Here is a 14,982-nt window from a genome sequence, read left to right as displayed (position 1 = left end):
ATCTTTGATAACATTTAGGAGAGAAACGTAGTTCGAGACTCACTCGGAAATTTTTAGAAACTGAAGTAATGAAAACGTAAATTCAAGTCATCTTTGATGACGTTAAGAATCGGGATGTGATTCGCAGAACCGGCAAGAGATCATCTCAGCCTAGTCGAGAACTAGAGGAGCCTGGCTTGGAATCGGAGTATTATGAGTTTTATGTCCCGTCTTGGCTCTCGGTAGCCCTTGTTGTTCGATGCTCTACCACAGCATTTTTTGAAATTGATGTTCTAAACCGCAGTCTTTGATGTCGTTACAGAAAGGGATGGGATTCAAGGCTTTGCCCTTAAAATTTTGGAAATTTCAATCCAAGAAAAGGTAATTGTAAATAATCTTTTATGATGTTAAGGGAAAGGATGGTTCGGCCCTCGAATTTTTCAGAAGTTGAAGTCCAGAAAATAAAATTAAAAGCGTTATCTCCAAGAACAATCAGGAAAGGGCTGCTTAAGGACTCTCCTCGAAATTGGAGTCCTAAATCCGAAATTCTAGGCCATTTTTCGTGATGTTAAGGAAAGGGATGTGGTTCCCGGATATTTTTCTGTAATTAAAGTCCTAAAAACGTAGCTGAGGCGATCCTTGTGTACGTGAAGGGATGGGTTCAGACTGTGCCCCAGACATCAAGACATCGATGCAAAACATAGCTGGCAGTCAGCGTCGCCGAGAGCAAAGGCGGCCCCCTTGTCAGTTTTATCGTCGGACCCCCCCCCCCACTCTATAAAACAGTGTAACTTTATGCTGCTCCGGTTCTGAGCCAGTCCCTCTTTCCAAAAAAAAATGGCCGGGCTCCTCGTTTTCGACTAGGCTGACATGGCCTCTCGTCGGCCCTCCTGTAGTACTGCCGTAACAAACTTTTGAACTGTAAAAAAACATTCGTCATTTTTTTTCCCTGGCAGTTTCTTTTATGATTACTACTGTGCTCGTACTTTACTGCTTTTAACTGAAATTCACTTCTCGAAAGTGAGTTATGATGTGTTTTCACTCCTTGTTGGGAGATAAAAAAAACTCTGTCAATATTCCTATTTGTGACGAAAATGCGTCGATTTTTTTAAATGTTTCTCTTCCAATCTTGTTATTAGTGGATGTATGCGAGTAGAATATACGAAAAAACCACAAAGATCTCACTGATAACAGATAAAACTCTTTATTTAATATTGCCTCTTCGAAATTCATACATTGTAAAGTCTTCTCGTGAGAGCATCCCGTTTCGCAGACACTACTTGACTCTTGACTAACTAAAAGGACAGTGAGTCTCCAGGAATGTGCGAATATCGAAGCAGAAATCCGGTTGCGCCAGCTCATCCCATTGGTGGAACATAAAGATTAGAGCATTTGGGGGGAGACACCCCACGCCCACTTTGTCCCGTCTGCATTTTGATCCAAAATGTTTCTTTGCGTTTATGTTTGTTAGTCGCTTTTGTACTTTCAACGAGATACGCATGTCTCATGAATATTCAACTATGTTAAAGTATGATGGAGCGTTACACTGTACTCTAATCAACATTTGAGTTTTTTGAATTCTAAATTAGAGAAGTCTCGATAAACTGTATACCTTGCTGTAACTACAGCTAGTGCCAGGAACTTTAATAGTATAATCACGCGAAGCGACTATATAATTACCAATGCTACCTTATCACACACACACAGCTGTAAAACTTCCTATTTCCGTCCTTATTGGTTGCTAGTGGGACTTAATATTCCTACTAGTAGTACCAGTAGCACACGAGTCCCATTCTCTTCAATTCAACCTTCTCTTATATAATGAGATGTTAAATGTGACTCACTTTTGCGCGTTTTTGTATACACACCAAACAAGGGCGCATCTGCAGTCTGCGTTGCTGTCTGAGTCTTAAAACTATTTCTGCGCAGGTAGTACAGTAAAACCTGTAACGTTGACCACCCTTGTAAGTTGACCACCTGCCTAGGTTGACCGCTTTTGTAGGGAACGGAATTAGTCCTATCTTATATAATGAAGGAAAACCTCTGTAACTTGACCACCTCTCTAAATTGACCATCTGTCTATCTTGACCACTAATGAGCACCAAATTTGGTTTGGAGCATTGTAAAAAACCCTTTGTAAGTTGACTACTTGGTTTATTTTTTAAAACTTAATAAAACAAATTATTTTATTTTATTTTTATTTATTATTTTTAAAGCATTCCATGAATAATTTTAATGCTTTGATGCAGGATTACCAACTGCTCCGCTAAAATAGCTTAACTCCGTAGCTCCGCAAAAAAGTTATCTTGCTCCGCATTTCTCGGTCGAACGTTTTCAAGCATGACATAGTGTTTAAAGCTGTTTTTCTTTTGTTCTATTTGAGATAACCTTTTGTACTCTGTTCAATGAAAAAAGGCGTCAGTAGAAAAGTACTGAGTCTTTTCTTCCACTTGCAATATTTTGTGGCAACACTGAAATTGTGCTTAAGAGTTAAGTTATTTATTTCTGGTGCAAGAAATTAAGAGAAAGAACCTTTTCATTTTCAATAGCCTTTACGAACTATGAGAGTCCAGCTTGTTGCTCTTTGTGTTATAAGAGTTACACAAAATGGCTTCAAAAGGAAAGTTAGTTGAACTTGAGGTAAGTAAAAAATATGAAATATTAAAATTAATTGAAAAAGTGGAAAGCAAGAAAAAATTAGTTGACACACATGGAATTTTTAAAACTAGTGTCAAATTTAGTAAAAATGAAAAATATTTGAATAACATTTTTAATTATTGTTTCAAAGTAATGTTAAAAAATGAAAGTGGGTTGAATAGAGAGAGTAAGTGTGAATTTGTCAAAAAACGAATACATGATGCAAGAAATGACAAAAAAAAAAAAAAAATCAGTACCACCCTTTATAAGTTGACCACCTGTCTAAGTTGACCACCAAAGTACTGCACCGCAAGTGGTCAACTTACACAGGTTTCACTGTATAACGTTTGAATACTTCAACAGAACAGTCAGTCTCTTAACAGGTTCAATGTTAGGGACTTCCTCAACTTTAGAACAATGAACATTCCGCCGATTCCCAACCCTATATTTCATTTGGTTTTTTAAACACATATATGTTCTTTATATGGTAATTTTATTAATGTAATATTATTAACATAGAGTATTATTAGGAACTTAATGTTTCTTTAAAGAATCTCAGGCCTCCATTTTGTTTTGGTCATCATAACGACGATCGTGTTGAGTAAATTGATCATTCGTTTTCCAACATTGATTAATTTGAAATTCCCCAAACTTGAAGTCCTTCCTTAATCACGAACTTTCCGCACGCAAGAGAGTATTTTATATCTACTCGTGGTATTGACTAGCGTGAGGCGTGAGTTACAAGACAGAAGAGATTGAGTAAGTTAATAAAAACTCTGTCTGTTGAGTTGCGTTACTTTGAGTAAGTAAACCCAATTTCAGACGACGTGTTTACGGATTTCCGAAAATATTTTCTTCTCTCAAACATGCACATGGCTGCTCTAACTCCGACAATGTGATCCCCCAAAATATCAAGAAAGAAAAAAGAAAAAACTTTTCTGAATATCTTTTACTCTCAATTTTCCTCCAGAGACAAGACATATGGCGCAACTCGAATCAAACATTTAAAATGCAGCAAATTTGGATGGAATGAAAGGGTTTCTTAAACTTCTTTAGTGTTGTATGCATCTACTGCAGTTTTTACGTTTTCTTGTTCAAGTGGACGAATAATTCTTTCTATCTCTGGGCCTGCCATGGACCAACTACAGAGACGGATCATTTTCCGATCGTCTGTTGTCGAATGACTTCGGAACATTTGCTGTTATTTTGCAGTTGCTTTGAAAGCACAAAGTTATAATATTTATGCTGTTTTTTTTTTTTTTTTTTTTTTTGTTGAATTCGTTACTAAGAGTCTGATTTCAATTATTGCTTTTGGAATGTTCCAGAATCTTTAAAACCTGATTACCTATTTTTTTAATAGAAATTTACGATTGAAAATTTAACAATAGGATCTACAACAAAAATCAAGAGGTTCCATGAAAAAATTATTATTTTTGATTCTTTGTCGTGTAATAAGTATAGTTTGTTTTCACTAGCGTAGACACATTTCCACAGCAAGAAAATAGGTCTCCATATTTGAAAAATAATCCGAGTCTGTGGTCCAGCCCTTAACTGAGCTGTTCCCTCGAAATTGTGCGTCTCTCTCGTAGAAAACTATAAAAAGACGGAGTCTTTTTTTTTTATATTTTACTAAGGCCACTGGACCCTCTCTCGACACAGGATGTCACTCACTGTCTTTTAAACATTCTATGGACAAATTCAGCAAAGACTTACCGAGCGAGCGATTCATGAATACATTCCTGCTGCTCCGCTGAGTCACTGCTGAGATAGCTGTCTTAAGTTTAATTTGCTTGACTTTTTTCTTTTTCGTTTTCAAATCTTTTTTTAATACCTAACTGAAAACAGATTTAATTTTAAAATGCTTCGTAAAATGTATCGTCTGGATTTTATACTGTTAAATGTATATTTTGTTCGCTCAACTTTACCATTAATCTCAGGAATAGAACATTTCTGAAAAGATCCCTACCAGTACGTCTGCAGTCATTAAATAATTTTTATTATCTATTGACGCCAATAAAGAAACCGACTCGAATTTTTTTTTTTTGTTTTGTTCCTTCAAATTAAGAAATACAATGCAGACTTGCTGCCTTCTCTGAGCTTCGTTGGTCATATGATCCTGCAGATCCTCTCAACATGCAGAATGTATATATATATGTATATAGATGTATATATTTGTGTATATATATTTAAGTACTCATATAGATATGTATTCGTAATAGATGATATGTATGATTCCTGTGCCCGACCAAGAGCAAAGAATTTAAAAAATAGAATCTAACAGGATATGTTGTTCGTTCGAGTATTCGCACATGCCTTCGAGAACACTCGCTATAGCTCTATCTGTTTAAGGAGCGAAAGTGGGCAACTGAAAAAGTGTCGGGACAGCGTTATGCGATTCCCTTCGTTTTGGGATCTCTCATGCAATGTTGGAACGATGCATCATACTGCGATGTGTAGCATTTCCAGGGTGGCTTTCGCTGCAAGTGGACGAGAAATGAATTTGGTTGGGACACGAGTGTCTGAGGAGAACAAATAGGGGATCTGAGGAACAAGAACGATGACATTGAAAACAAGGAGAATAAGCTCCTCAGTGCTCGTAAAAAACGATGTTTGTGCTTGCCTTCTTGAGTGTTATTAGAAGCTTGTAAAGAGTCAAAAAACTTAAGTATGGATCAGAATTGCCTAATGCTGTAACTAAGAATGCTAAGTGGTTGGTTTTCTTCGATACCAGAACGAGTTTCTGTAATCTTGTCTCTCCAGCGTTTTTTATGATAATATTCTAAACATATTGTTACGATACACGCTAATGGTTAACTTTCTGGGGCGACATTTATTTCAGCGCTACTGTCTGACGAACGAATTTTCTTTTTAATGGTCTAGTCCTGGACAAAGTTTTAACGGAACTCTCCGAAAGAGGATGGGAAATGCTACACGATCGCAGACGACGGCAGACGATACGTAGTAAGGCGGGAAGAGATAGAGAGAGATAATATGAAGAGAGAGATTCGATGTTAGTCCATGAAGCCGGTGCTGACTAGCTTGTCGAGGAAGAACTTGACGTCGGCCAACTCGGAGTCCCGGATTCCTAGGGACTTGAGGAGGCTCATGTCGCCAGTCTCGACGGCCATGAACACGTTTCGAAGATGCTCCAGGTCCGAGCGCATCAGGTGTAGGGCCTTGCCGAAATCGTCCAGGGTCTCGCTCTCTGCAAAAGAAACCAGTTTCGGATTAGATTCGACTGTTGTTGTTGTGTGCCAGCTAGGCTGGAAATTTGGGCTGCGCTGCTTCACTTTTCCAACTGTACCGTAATTTGGTGTGAAGTCCGACTTCTACAGTACACACATGCCATAAGGATCCATTTATAGGGCAGGCATTCACAGCACAATAACACATTCACGCGAAGAAAGGACAAGGACAGGAGAGAGAATGTACGTAAATGCCGGAGCCGGGATTCGAACCCTGACCTCCCTGTCGCAGTCAGACTTTTCTGACTACTAGACAGGACATGCGGCCGAGTCGACTGATGCCGGATACATATACAGAGTGGCCCGGTAGTCGATACACATATTAACCCATAAATATATTATTCCTCCCCCTTTTCCTCCCTCCTCAAATTCTTAGGTAGTTACAGTTCATTGGCTGTACTCTCGGCTCTTTTTGGGTTTGTGAATATGTTGCTGAAATTGAATGGCTAAAGCAGATCTAACCAATATTCAAAAGTAGTCTTAAAAACGAATTTAAAATGAAAATATAACATAGAGGAAGAATCAAAAGTACATCAAACTAAAATAGAGCCAACAGTTACATTAGACATTTTATCACATCCGAAATTTCAGTCGAAAGTTTATCCATTTAATGGTTTAGTTCATTTGTCTGATGGATTTTTTTTTAGTTCAATGTAACTGTTATTTTAGTCTTATTTAATGGACTGCTTTACTTAAAACCAAAACATAAAATTTTAAACTTGAACGATGATGTTATCTATCGTTTTTGCGCCAACTTCAAAAATTATGTTTAAAAGTATTATCGTTGGTGTTTAAAGAATAAAATTAGTTCTCACTTTTTAGAGCAATTTTGATGTCGGTTCTATTTTTTTTTTCAAAAATTTTTTAGTTTATTCTTTTTAGTGTAAATGTATTTCAGAAATAGTAAGAAGTTACCATCACGAAACTACATCTTATTTTTTTTCATAAAAATGCTCCATACTAAAAAAAACTATGAACGCGACTTAAACTTTAAGCGATTGGCACTAAAAATTTATCTTTGTTCATCTCTGGATTTCATTTATGTGTTAATGTAATTGTAACCATTTAAATATTACGTTTTCCTTAACTAATTTACATTTCACAGCATACAAGTTGCTTGTGATGCAATCCTGTATCTCTTTACTTAGCCCAGATCATCTGTTATGGGTATAGATGATAACGATAAAAATACTACTATAGTTGAGGCAAACCTAACCTGGTAGCATTGTGAAAGTTAAGCAGATCTTAATCATAGCATTATCTCGCTTCCAGGTTAGGTTTACCGTCACTATAGAGCAATGACACTGAAAAACTTGATGCTTGCTCAGAGAAGCCTTCATTCAAAATTATCACGGCAATTAATATTACTGTTGTATGGCATCAAACTTTTGTAACAATAGGTTTCATATTTAATCGTTTAATAAGGAAATTGCATGAAATTTATTGTTTTTTGACCATAACCTTTTTTCTAAAAAACAAATATGGTCGAACAAAGTAATGGGACCTAAGTTGAGCCATCCCTTATCCATTAAAAAAGAATCATCAAAATCGGTTCCCTAGGTGGGACGCTGTGAGTGGACCCAAAAAAAAAAAAAAAAAAAAAAAAAAAAAAAAAAAAAACATACGGTATGAACTGATAACCGCCTCCTTTTTGAAATCGGTTAAAAATGGGTCATGACATGCGTATAACGAAAAATTGTCTCTTAACCGGGCTTTTGTTAGCTTTTGTGGTTTGTACAAAAGTATTTTTTTTTTCCCGCTGAAGCCTTTTTTTCAGCGGATCAAGCTGTAAACCTTAACACAATAAAACTTGCGAAATCATAACTTTGAAATAGTTATGTGTTACGATAGATAAAGAATTAGGGTTAGTATTTTTTTTTTGTTTGACGGTGGAGGAATTTTTAAAATTTATTACATGTACACATAAACTCACCTGATAGCGCTACAGCAACCTTCTGCACTCCGCCTAGTGGTTTAAGGGCATCCCGGGCCTTGGCGCCGAACAGCTTCTCCAGGTAGTTGGGTCCATGATTCGCCAACAGAGCCTGCAAAAAGTTGGCCGTCTCCTCCACCGGGGGCCTCTTGGCTGTAATAGGGAACAAAAATGGAGGAGAATAGTTCAGAATGCTATTAACCACATTAGATGTACGAAAATAAATGAAATTTCTGGCAATTATCATGAAGTTAGAGCATAAATTACTCTCACTGCTGGTGTTTTTATCAAAATGTTTATGAATGACCACAAATGGCTGCATATGTAAGTGTGACGAGAAATGCTATGACCTCCCTTAACTTAGTCACATAGCGTAAAATGGTGTGTTTAGGAATTAAATTTCAGGCTGTTTCCGGCAGGAAGCGTAGCAGCTTCCGAAAAGAAATCTCCTCTCCGCCGTGGATAGTGTAACGCTAGGTAGTTTCAAATGGATTTTTAGGTGGGAGATCCTTCGAATTTTCCTCTCCTTCTAGTTACTTCTCCAGATATATCTTAAACTTAGGGTTTTAGATCCTCAATGTCGAAAAATTTCCGGAAAAGAATAAAATATATCCGGAAGATGATCACATAACTTAACTTTTGGTTGCATAAGAGCATCCGGTAACGTAACCAAAGATGGCCTACAGTTGTATTTTTAAGACTTCAGTGTCGTTTTGTTTTTACAAATTTTCTCGGGAGAGCCCTCAACTCCTTCCTAAAGCTAATTTAAGGCTAACTTCAGTTTTGGAGAAAAAAAAAAGAACAAAAAAGAGGCTGAACTTCCTCCCATTATTTCTATCGTTACCAAAATAGCATAAAATTGCGTGTTTATGGTTTCAGTGTAAAACTGCTTGATCCAGTAAATTCAAGAAAGTAAAGACAAATCTAAAACTGCCTCTTAAATATTTCATTTTTGAAAATTTTCTAAACGGAATCTCCGAATCCAGCTCCCATCCCTAATGTCCACGAAGATAGCTAAATACAGTATAACCTCTAATTAACGATTGTCAAGGTAATGGAAAAAGTTATCGTTAAATCAAGGATATCGTTAAATCGAAGAGCGTGACATTTTAAACAGTCAAACAAGGAACAGTGAAATGTATCATTAAATTGAGGAAATCGTTAAATCGGGTATCGTTAAAATGAAGTTATACTGTAATTGCTTTTTTCAAAACTCAGTTTCGAAAAATTTCTGGGGAGGAACCAGATATTTCCTCTTTCTGTTAACGTCACCAAAGATACTCAAAGGTATATAGATAGTACGTACGTTCGTAGGGGTACGAAAGGTACGTAGATAGAAAAATGAGTTTTTAAAAATTGAATTTCGGAAAATTTCAGGAAAGACCCTCCGATTCTCTAAGGTCCAGAAAGCTGCGCAGCCTGTGATTAACTTTAAATTTCAACAACTCGGTAGGGAACTCCAAGTCCCTTTTCCCTTAACGTTACAAAAAAAAAAAAAAAAAAAAAAAAAAAAAATATGATTTTTGACGTCAATTTTGAAATATTTTCCGGTTGAGGGTCCCAAACTTCATTCATAACTCCAAACAGTTAGACAGTTACGAGGAGATTTTTTTTTCTAAACAGGAAGTGAATTGATAGAAATACACTGCACTCACCGGCCGTGCAGAGTCTGAGATCTTCGTCGTATCCATCCGGACAGTCCGGAGCTCCGTCGCACAGGTATTGGATTGATATGCAGATGGTCTTATCGCCCGGACAGCGGAACGGCTGAGTCGGATGGCAGCGTTCCAGGTCCACTAAAACAGAGAAAAAAAGATAAGTTACTGACTTGTTGATGCTGTTGCTGAAACTGACATTCTTTTTTCTTTACTTTATTACTAGAATTTTGTCATTTATCAGAATAATCACTTTCCATTCAAGCCAGGTGTGAACTTTTCCGAGGCTACTCTATAATTTTCAATTTGTATATTTGACCAATCTCAGGAATCCGGTAAAAAATTCTCAAGCAAATTTAAAGACGATCAGCGATACTGAACAATTCGGCCTGTGGGTCGGGACAAATTTCTCCAGGAAACTTAAGAAGCCGTGAGTTTAACTTCCTTAAATTTCTCCTTCTTTCTTTTTAGCAATTGCAGTTTGGTTTGACCTTGCGAAGGACTTTTGTTGCGTCCCGAGAGTTAAAAACAGAAATAACTAAACATAAAAATTCTATTAAACTTAGTGTAAAAAATTAAACTCAAAAAAAAAAAAATATATATATATATATATATATATATATATATATATATATATATATATATATATATATATATGATTAAATAAATAAATAAAATGACGAATTGGACCGCCAAACTACCTACCTCCCGACGCACCTCCTTACCCCCCCCCCTTTTTTCGATGTACCAGGCACATAAGAGAGGCAATATAGCTTAAGAACAAGGGGGATGTTTAACCCCACTTATATCCCCCCTACCGGTCGCAACCTAGTCAGAAAAAAAACGACTTTTCACTTGACATACCAGCCCTAGAAAAGTTAATTCACTGCATCCTTAATATACAGGGTGTCCGAAAACTCCTTGACACATTTTAAAAACTTCTAGAAAAGCAACAAATTGTAGAATCAATATGCGGTTTGCGCTATGGTACTTCACAGTATCACGATTTTTTTTTTGAGCAATCACGATTGCTTATTGCTTTCATTTGACAGTTTTTGACGTTCCTTTGATTTTTCCTACTAGCACCCCCCGCAGCATCACCGTCGACCGGGTCCTCACGATACTGCACCTATAGCGAAAACCATCTCCAGGTTTCGTCAATATCCTACACTTACACGCATACTTACACGCACCTACACACATATACATATATACACCTACACACATACATACACCTACACACATACACAAACACATACACAAACACATACACACACAAACACACTCACATACACACAACTACCCACACACTCATGCCTGCACACAGACACAAACGCATATGCCTACACACACATACACATACTCCCCACACACACCTACACACATACACACAACTACCCACACACTTTTGCCTGCACACAGACACAAACACACATGCCTACACACACACACATATCCCCCACACACAAACACACACGCTTACATATACACACACACTCGTGATTGCGAAACACATAATTTGAATTCAAGATGACAAAATTCAAATTAATTTTTTTATTTTTTTTTTTTTTGTATTCATTATTGTCAAATTGTGTTGCTGGCATTGAAGATCTGAAAGTGCGAAGTAACCAAGTAGCTTAACTTCTGTAATCCATGCTGGTTGGAACATGGGATGAACTTGAGTACCATTAAGATGTGGTTTGAGAAACAAAGTGCACACATTCAAGTGCAATAAGGAAAGGCAATGCCTTCTTCTTCATCCAAAAGCTCACACTTCTTTGCATTGAAAAAGGTGTTCCTTGTAACACCAAAACACGTGTCTGCAATATTTTGCACTTTTTGTGCTTTATGACGTTGGATTACTGATTTTTTGAATCTTCAGCACAAAGGCATTTATTTATTCGTTACATATATATATATATATATATATATATATATATATATATATACAGTGAAACCAGTGGCGTACATAGCACGGGTAACACCCGGGGCGGTAATTGGGGTTGTCATCCCGAACCCCACCAACAAAGGAAAAAACAAAGTTTCAATGTTTTATGAAAACATGATATTCATACAATTTTCAGAAACAATTAAATTTGTGTTATTACGAAATTTTAAGTGTATTAATGTGCTTAAGACAAATAAAAACTATGAAGCTTTTAATATAACTTGCCCTAGACGCATATGTGCAGAGCCGTTGCGAGGTCTAAAAAGTAAGGGGGGTATGAAATTGATGACCGCTTAATTATTATAAACGTATCTCAAACTCAAACGCAGGGGAAAATAATGGTTCTTATTTTTTTGGTTTGAGAGGAAGTCACTACGAGGTCTAAGTTTTGACAATATGAACATAATCCTGAGTGTAATATTCACTCTATGATGTGAGATGAGAGTGAGAGGGGCAGGGGTTTTCCCCCGGAAAATTTCCGAATTTGTAGTCTTAAAAATGCCTTTCAGCTTTATATTTTTCATAAAAATGCAATTTCCCTTCTGGTGTCGGGTAGACTGCTCCCCCCGTAGCGACGCCACTGAGTGAAACCCCGATTTTACGTCCTCCGAATCTACGTTTTTCCCACATTTAACGTTTTTTCCATCGGTTCCCATCATCAGTTTTGCTGCTATATATTCCCCGCATTTTACGTTTTCCCGTATTTTACGTTTTTAACCTGGTCTTATGAGAAACGTAAAATCGGGGCTTCACTGTATATATATATATATATATATATATATATTATATATATATATATATATATATATATATATATATATATATATATATATATATAGAGAGAGAGAGAGAGAGAGAGAGAGAGAGAGGGAGAGAGAGATAGACTGCGATCTGTGGTTTTTCGTGTGGAGGATTGTGGCAAAGAATTTCAGTCTGCACAGCTTAAAGAGAATAGTTTTTTCATTTAAATGAGAGCCATGAAAGTTTATCCGCCAATATAGTCGCCAGTTTCAGGCGTCCGTTATCCTTTCCTCCTGCTTCCTTTATGAAGGTATCCATCATGTGCCTGATGACAATCGTAAGCCCTGAGCGCCGCGGGGCGTTGCAGTTGAAAAAAGGAGCGGCACTCGCTGGGACTGCTGAATATTAAAAGTGTCGGGACCCTTCGGTATATATTCGCAGCCCTCCCTCTTTTTACGCCCACTAGCCGTCCATTGTTTCCATCACCACAGTTTTCGACTTTCGGACGAGACGAGGAGTCATGAAATGCAAAGAGAGCTTTTGATTTTAGCATGCTTTATTCATGGGGTGTGGATGGGTGTGTAACGGGACTGTGTGTGCAAGGATTTATAAGGAGTTTCAAGGTTTTATTCACCACTTTTTTAAGCGCAATTTTGAGGGAGGGAAAAGTTATCGCTCCACGGACATATAAAAGGCTGTTTATGAAAAAGTGAATGGCAACAAGTATTGACGACGCTCTCGATGTTTTCGGAATTTCGACACGAATTCAGAAAGCGATAACTTGATTTGAGGGGTGTTGAATAAATTGTAACACCAGTGATTTCATTTGAATATAATTTAGGAATCTTTACTCTAAAGTGCAGTTTTGTGACATAGGATGGACTGACTAGTGAATGAAGTTTTTTTTTTTTTTCAAAATACAGTTTAAAAAGATTTTCTTCTTGGATGAACTGACAGTCGTAACTTTCTTCTACACAATTCTAAGAAGGAAACCACCGGATAATGTTGTGTTTTTTGTACTGGTTATGGATGTTTGTTTCTTAGAGCAGGAATTAGTAACTGGAGGGAGTAAGTCCAATCATTGGCTTAGGAAAAGCTAAGGCAAAGATTCCAAGTCACGTGGTTTAATTACGACGAATCTGAAACATGTTTTATGTGAAACGAGTGAAAGAAACCTGATTTCTTCCAATACTTAAATTTAAAACATATCACATGGCTTGGGATAGATGGCTCCACTCTCTCTACCTTTTATTCCTTTTCAACGATCCACTCACTGAGTTGGTGCACTTTTTTTTTTCATTTAAATGTCTCCCCCCCCAAAAAAAAGTCTTATCCAGAATCATAAAAGTTCTCTCATTCTTATGTTAACTGTTATACATTAAAAAAAAATGTTTGTGGTGTCTTGCACCAAATACTAGTTTTTAATGACATTATAAATTTCTGAAAATTAAATAGTGCGTTAGGGTGGTTCGCAAATGGTATCACGCTATGAGTGGGAGAGGGGTTCATGAAATTGTGACAGTTTGTGACAAAAGGGGATGGAACAAGAAATGTGACATCACGCAATTTTATAAAAATAAGGTCTACCATGTGACGTAGCGCAAAATGTGACAAGGGGGAGGAGAGGGGATAAGGTGAAATGTGACGCTTCGAGACAAAAGGAGAAGGGGTCACATATGAAAAAAAGTGGGACATCATTCATAGACAGCCCCTTAAGTGTTCATTCACTGATCCGACTAATCAGTATTTTAAAAGATATACCCTGCACTGTTAAAAAAATTCCTGAAAATTTACGGTAATTGTTACTGGCATCCATGTTGCCAGTAACTGTTACCGTAAAAATCAAATGTTACCGTAACATTTTACGGTACAAAAACAAAAAATGATACTGTAAATTTTACGGTACTTTTTACCATAAAAGCCTATTTTACTGCAATATCGTACAGAACAAAAACAAAAAATGATACTGTAAATGTTACGGTACTTTTTACTGTAAAAGCGTATTTTACTGTAATATTCTACTACATATATATTTTTTAATGTACCGTATTTTTTACTGTACCATTAATGATTTTAAGCGTTTTCTACCGTAACATTTACAATATTTGTTGCGGTAACCTCTCTACGTATGGGGGTTTCTACTGTAAAATTTACATTTACGAAACTAGTAAATTTTCTAATCGACTACCCCTCCTCTCTACACACCTTCATGTTCATTTATTTATTCCATTTCATTTATGAAGCAGGACTTTTATTTCTTCCACTTATTGGTCGCCTTCAAAATAGTTCTCCTTCAATTGATGTTGTGCGAGGAAAACACTTGCTTGGGAAATGGTGTTCTTTTTTTACTCCCCATCCTTTTTGCTAAATGAGCGAGTGGGGAACTCTAAAGATGCTGTATTTTCGTTACAATATTTCATTATTTTCTCTTCAGGCTAAAATTTCAAATTACAAACACGCGATTCAAAAGTTCATAAATTCAATTACAGAAACAGAATCGATATTCTGCTTCAGTTTAATGAAAGATGTTTCATAAAACGGAAAAGAAATAATGTAATCATGAAATTTGAATGTTTCCGGAACTTGTTTTTTACAAATTATGTGAATATGTGTGAGTGAGTTTTATAAGATCGTTTGATTTTGGAGGTTTTTTTTTTTCCTTTTTTAAAGTCTTGTTGAGCAATCACGAAATGCTTTTTATCCTCACTTGACCAAAGTTGATGTTGCTTTGATTTTTTTAGATTACCATGACAACGGTTGTTTTTAATATTTATTCATTGAGCGAAATGTTCGTTATTATAGTTACAAATCGTCTGTTGTTTGATTTTACTCATATTTTTTTAG

General features: G+C 36.6%; 1 protein-coding gene across 1 annotated transcript in view; it reads right to left on the bottom strand.

The window, feature by feature from the left end:
- Nucleotides 1-1,167: 1,167 nt before the first annotated feature.
- LOC129216189 (IDLSRF-like peptide) overlaps nt 1,168-14,982 on the bottom strand; it is a 74,469-nt gene continuing 60,654 nt past the window's right edge. The window contains exons 2-4 of the mRNA XM_054850370.1: nt 9,450-9,590; nt 7,795-7,947; nt 1,168-5,821 (exon numbers count right to left, since the gene is read on the bottom strand). Of these exons, the coding sequence (XP_054706345.1) occupies nt 5,628-5,821; nt 7,795-7,947; nt 9,450-9,590 (488 nt within the window). The 3' untranslated portion in view covers nt 1,168-5,627. The remainder of the gene's footprint in view (nt 5,822-7,794; nt 7,948-9,449; nt 9,591-14,982) is intronic.

The sequence above is a fragment of the Uloborus diversus genome, chromosome 2 (genome assembly GCF_026930045.1).
Source record: "Uloborus diversus isolate 005 chromosome 2, Udiv.v.3.1, whole genome shotgun sequence".
Taxonomy (NCBI): domain Eukaryota; kingdom Metazoa; phylum Arthropoda; class Arachnida; order Araneae; family Uloboridae; genus Uloborus; species Uloborus diversus.
The sequence above is the reverse complement of the archived record's forward strand: the minus strand, read 5'-3'. Positions and strand labels throughout refer to the sequence as shown.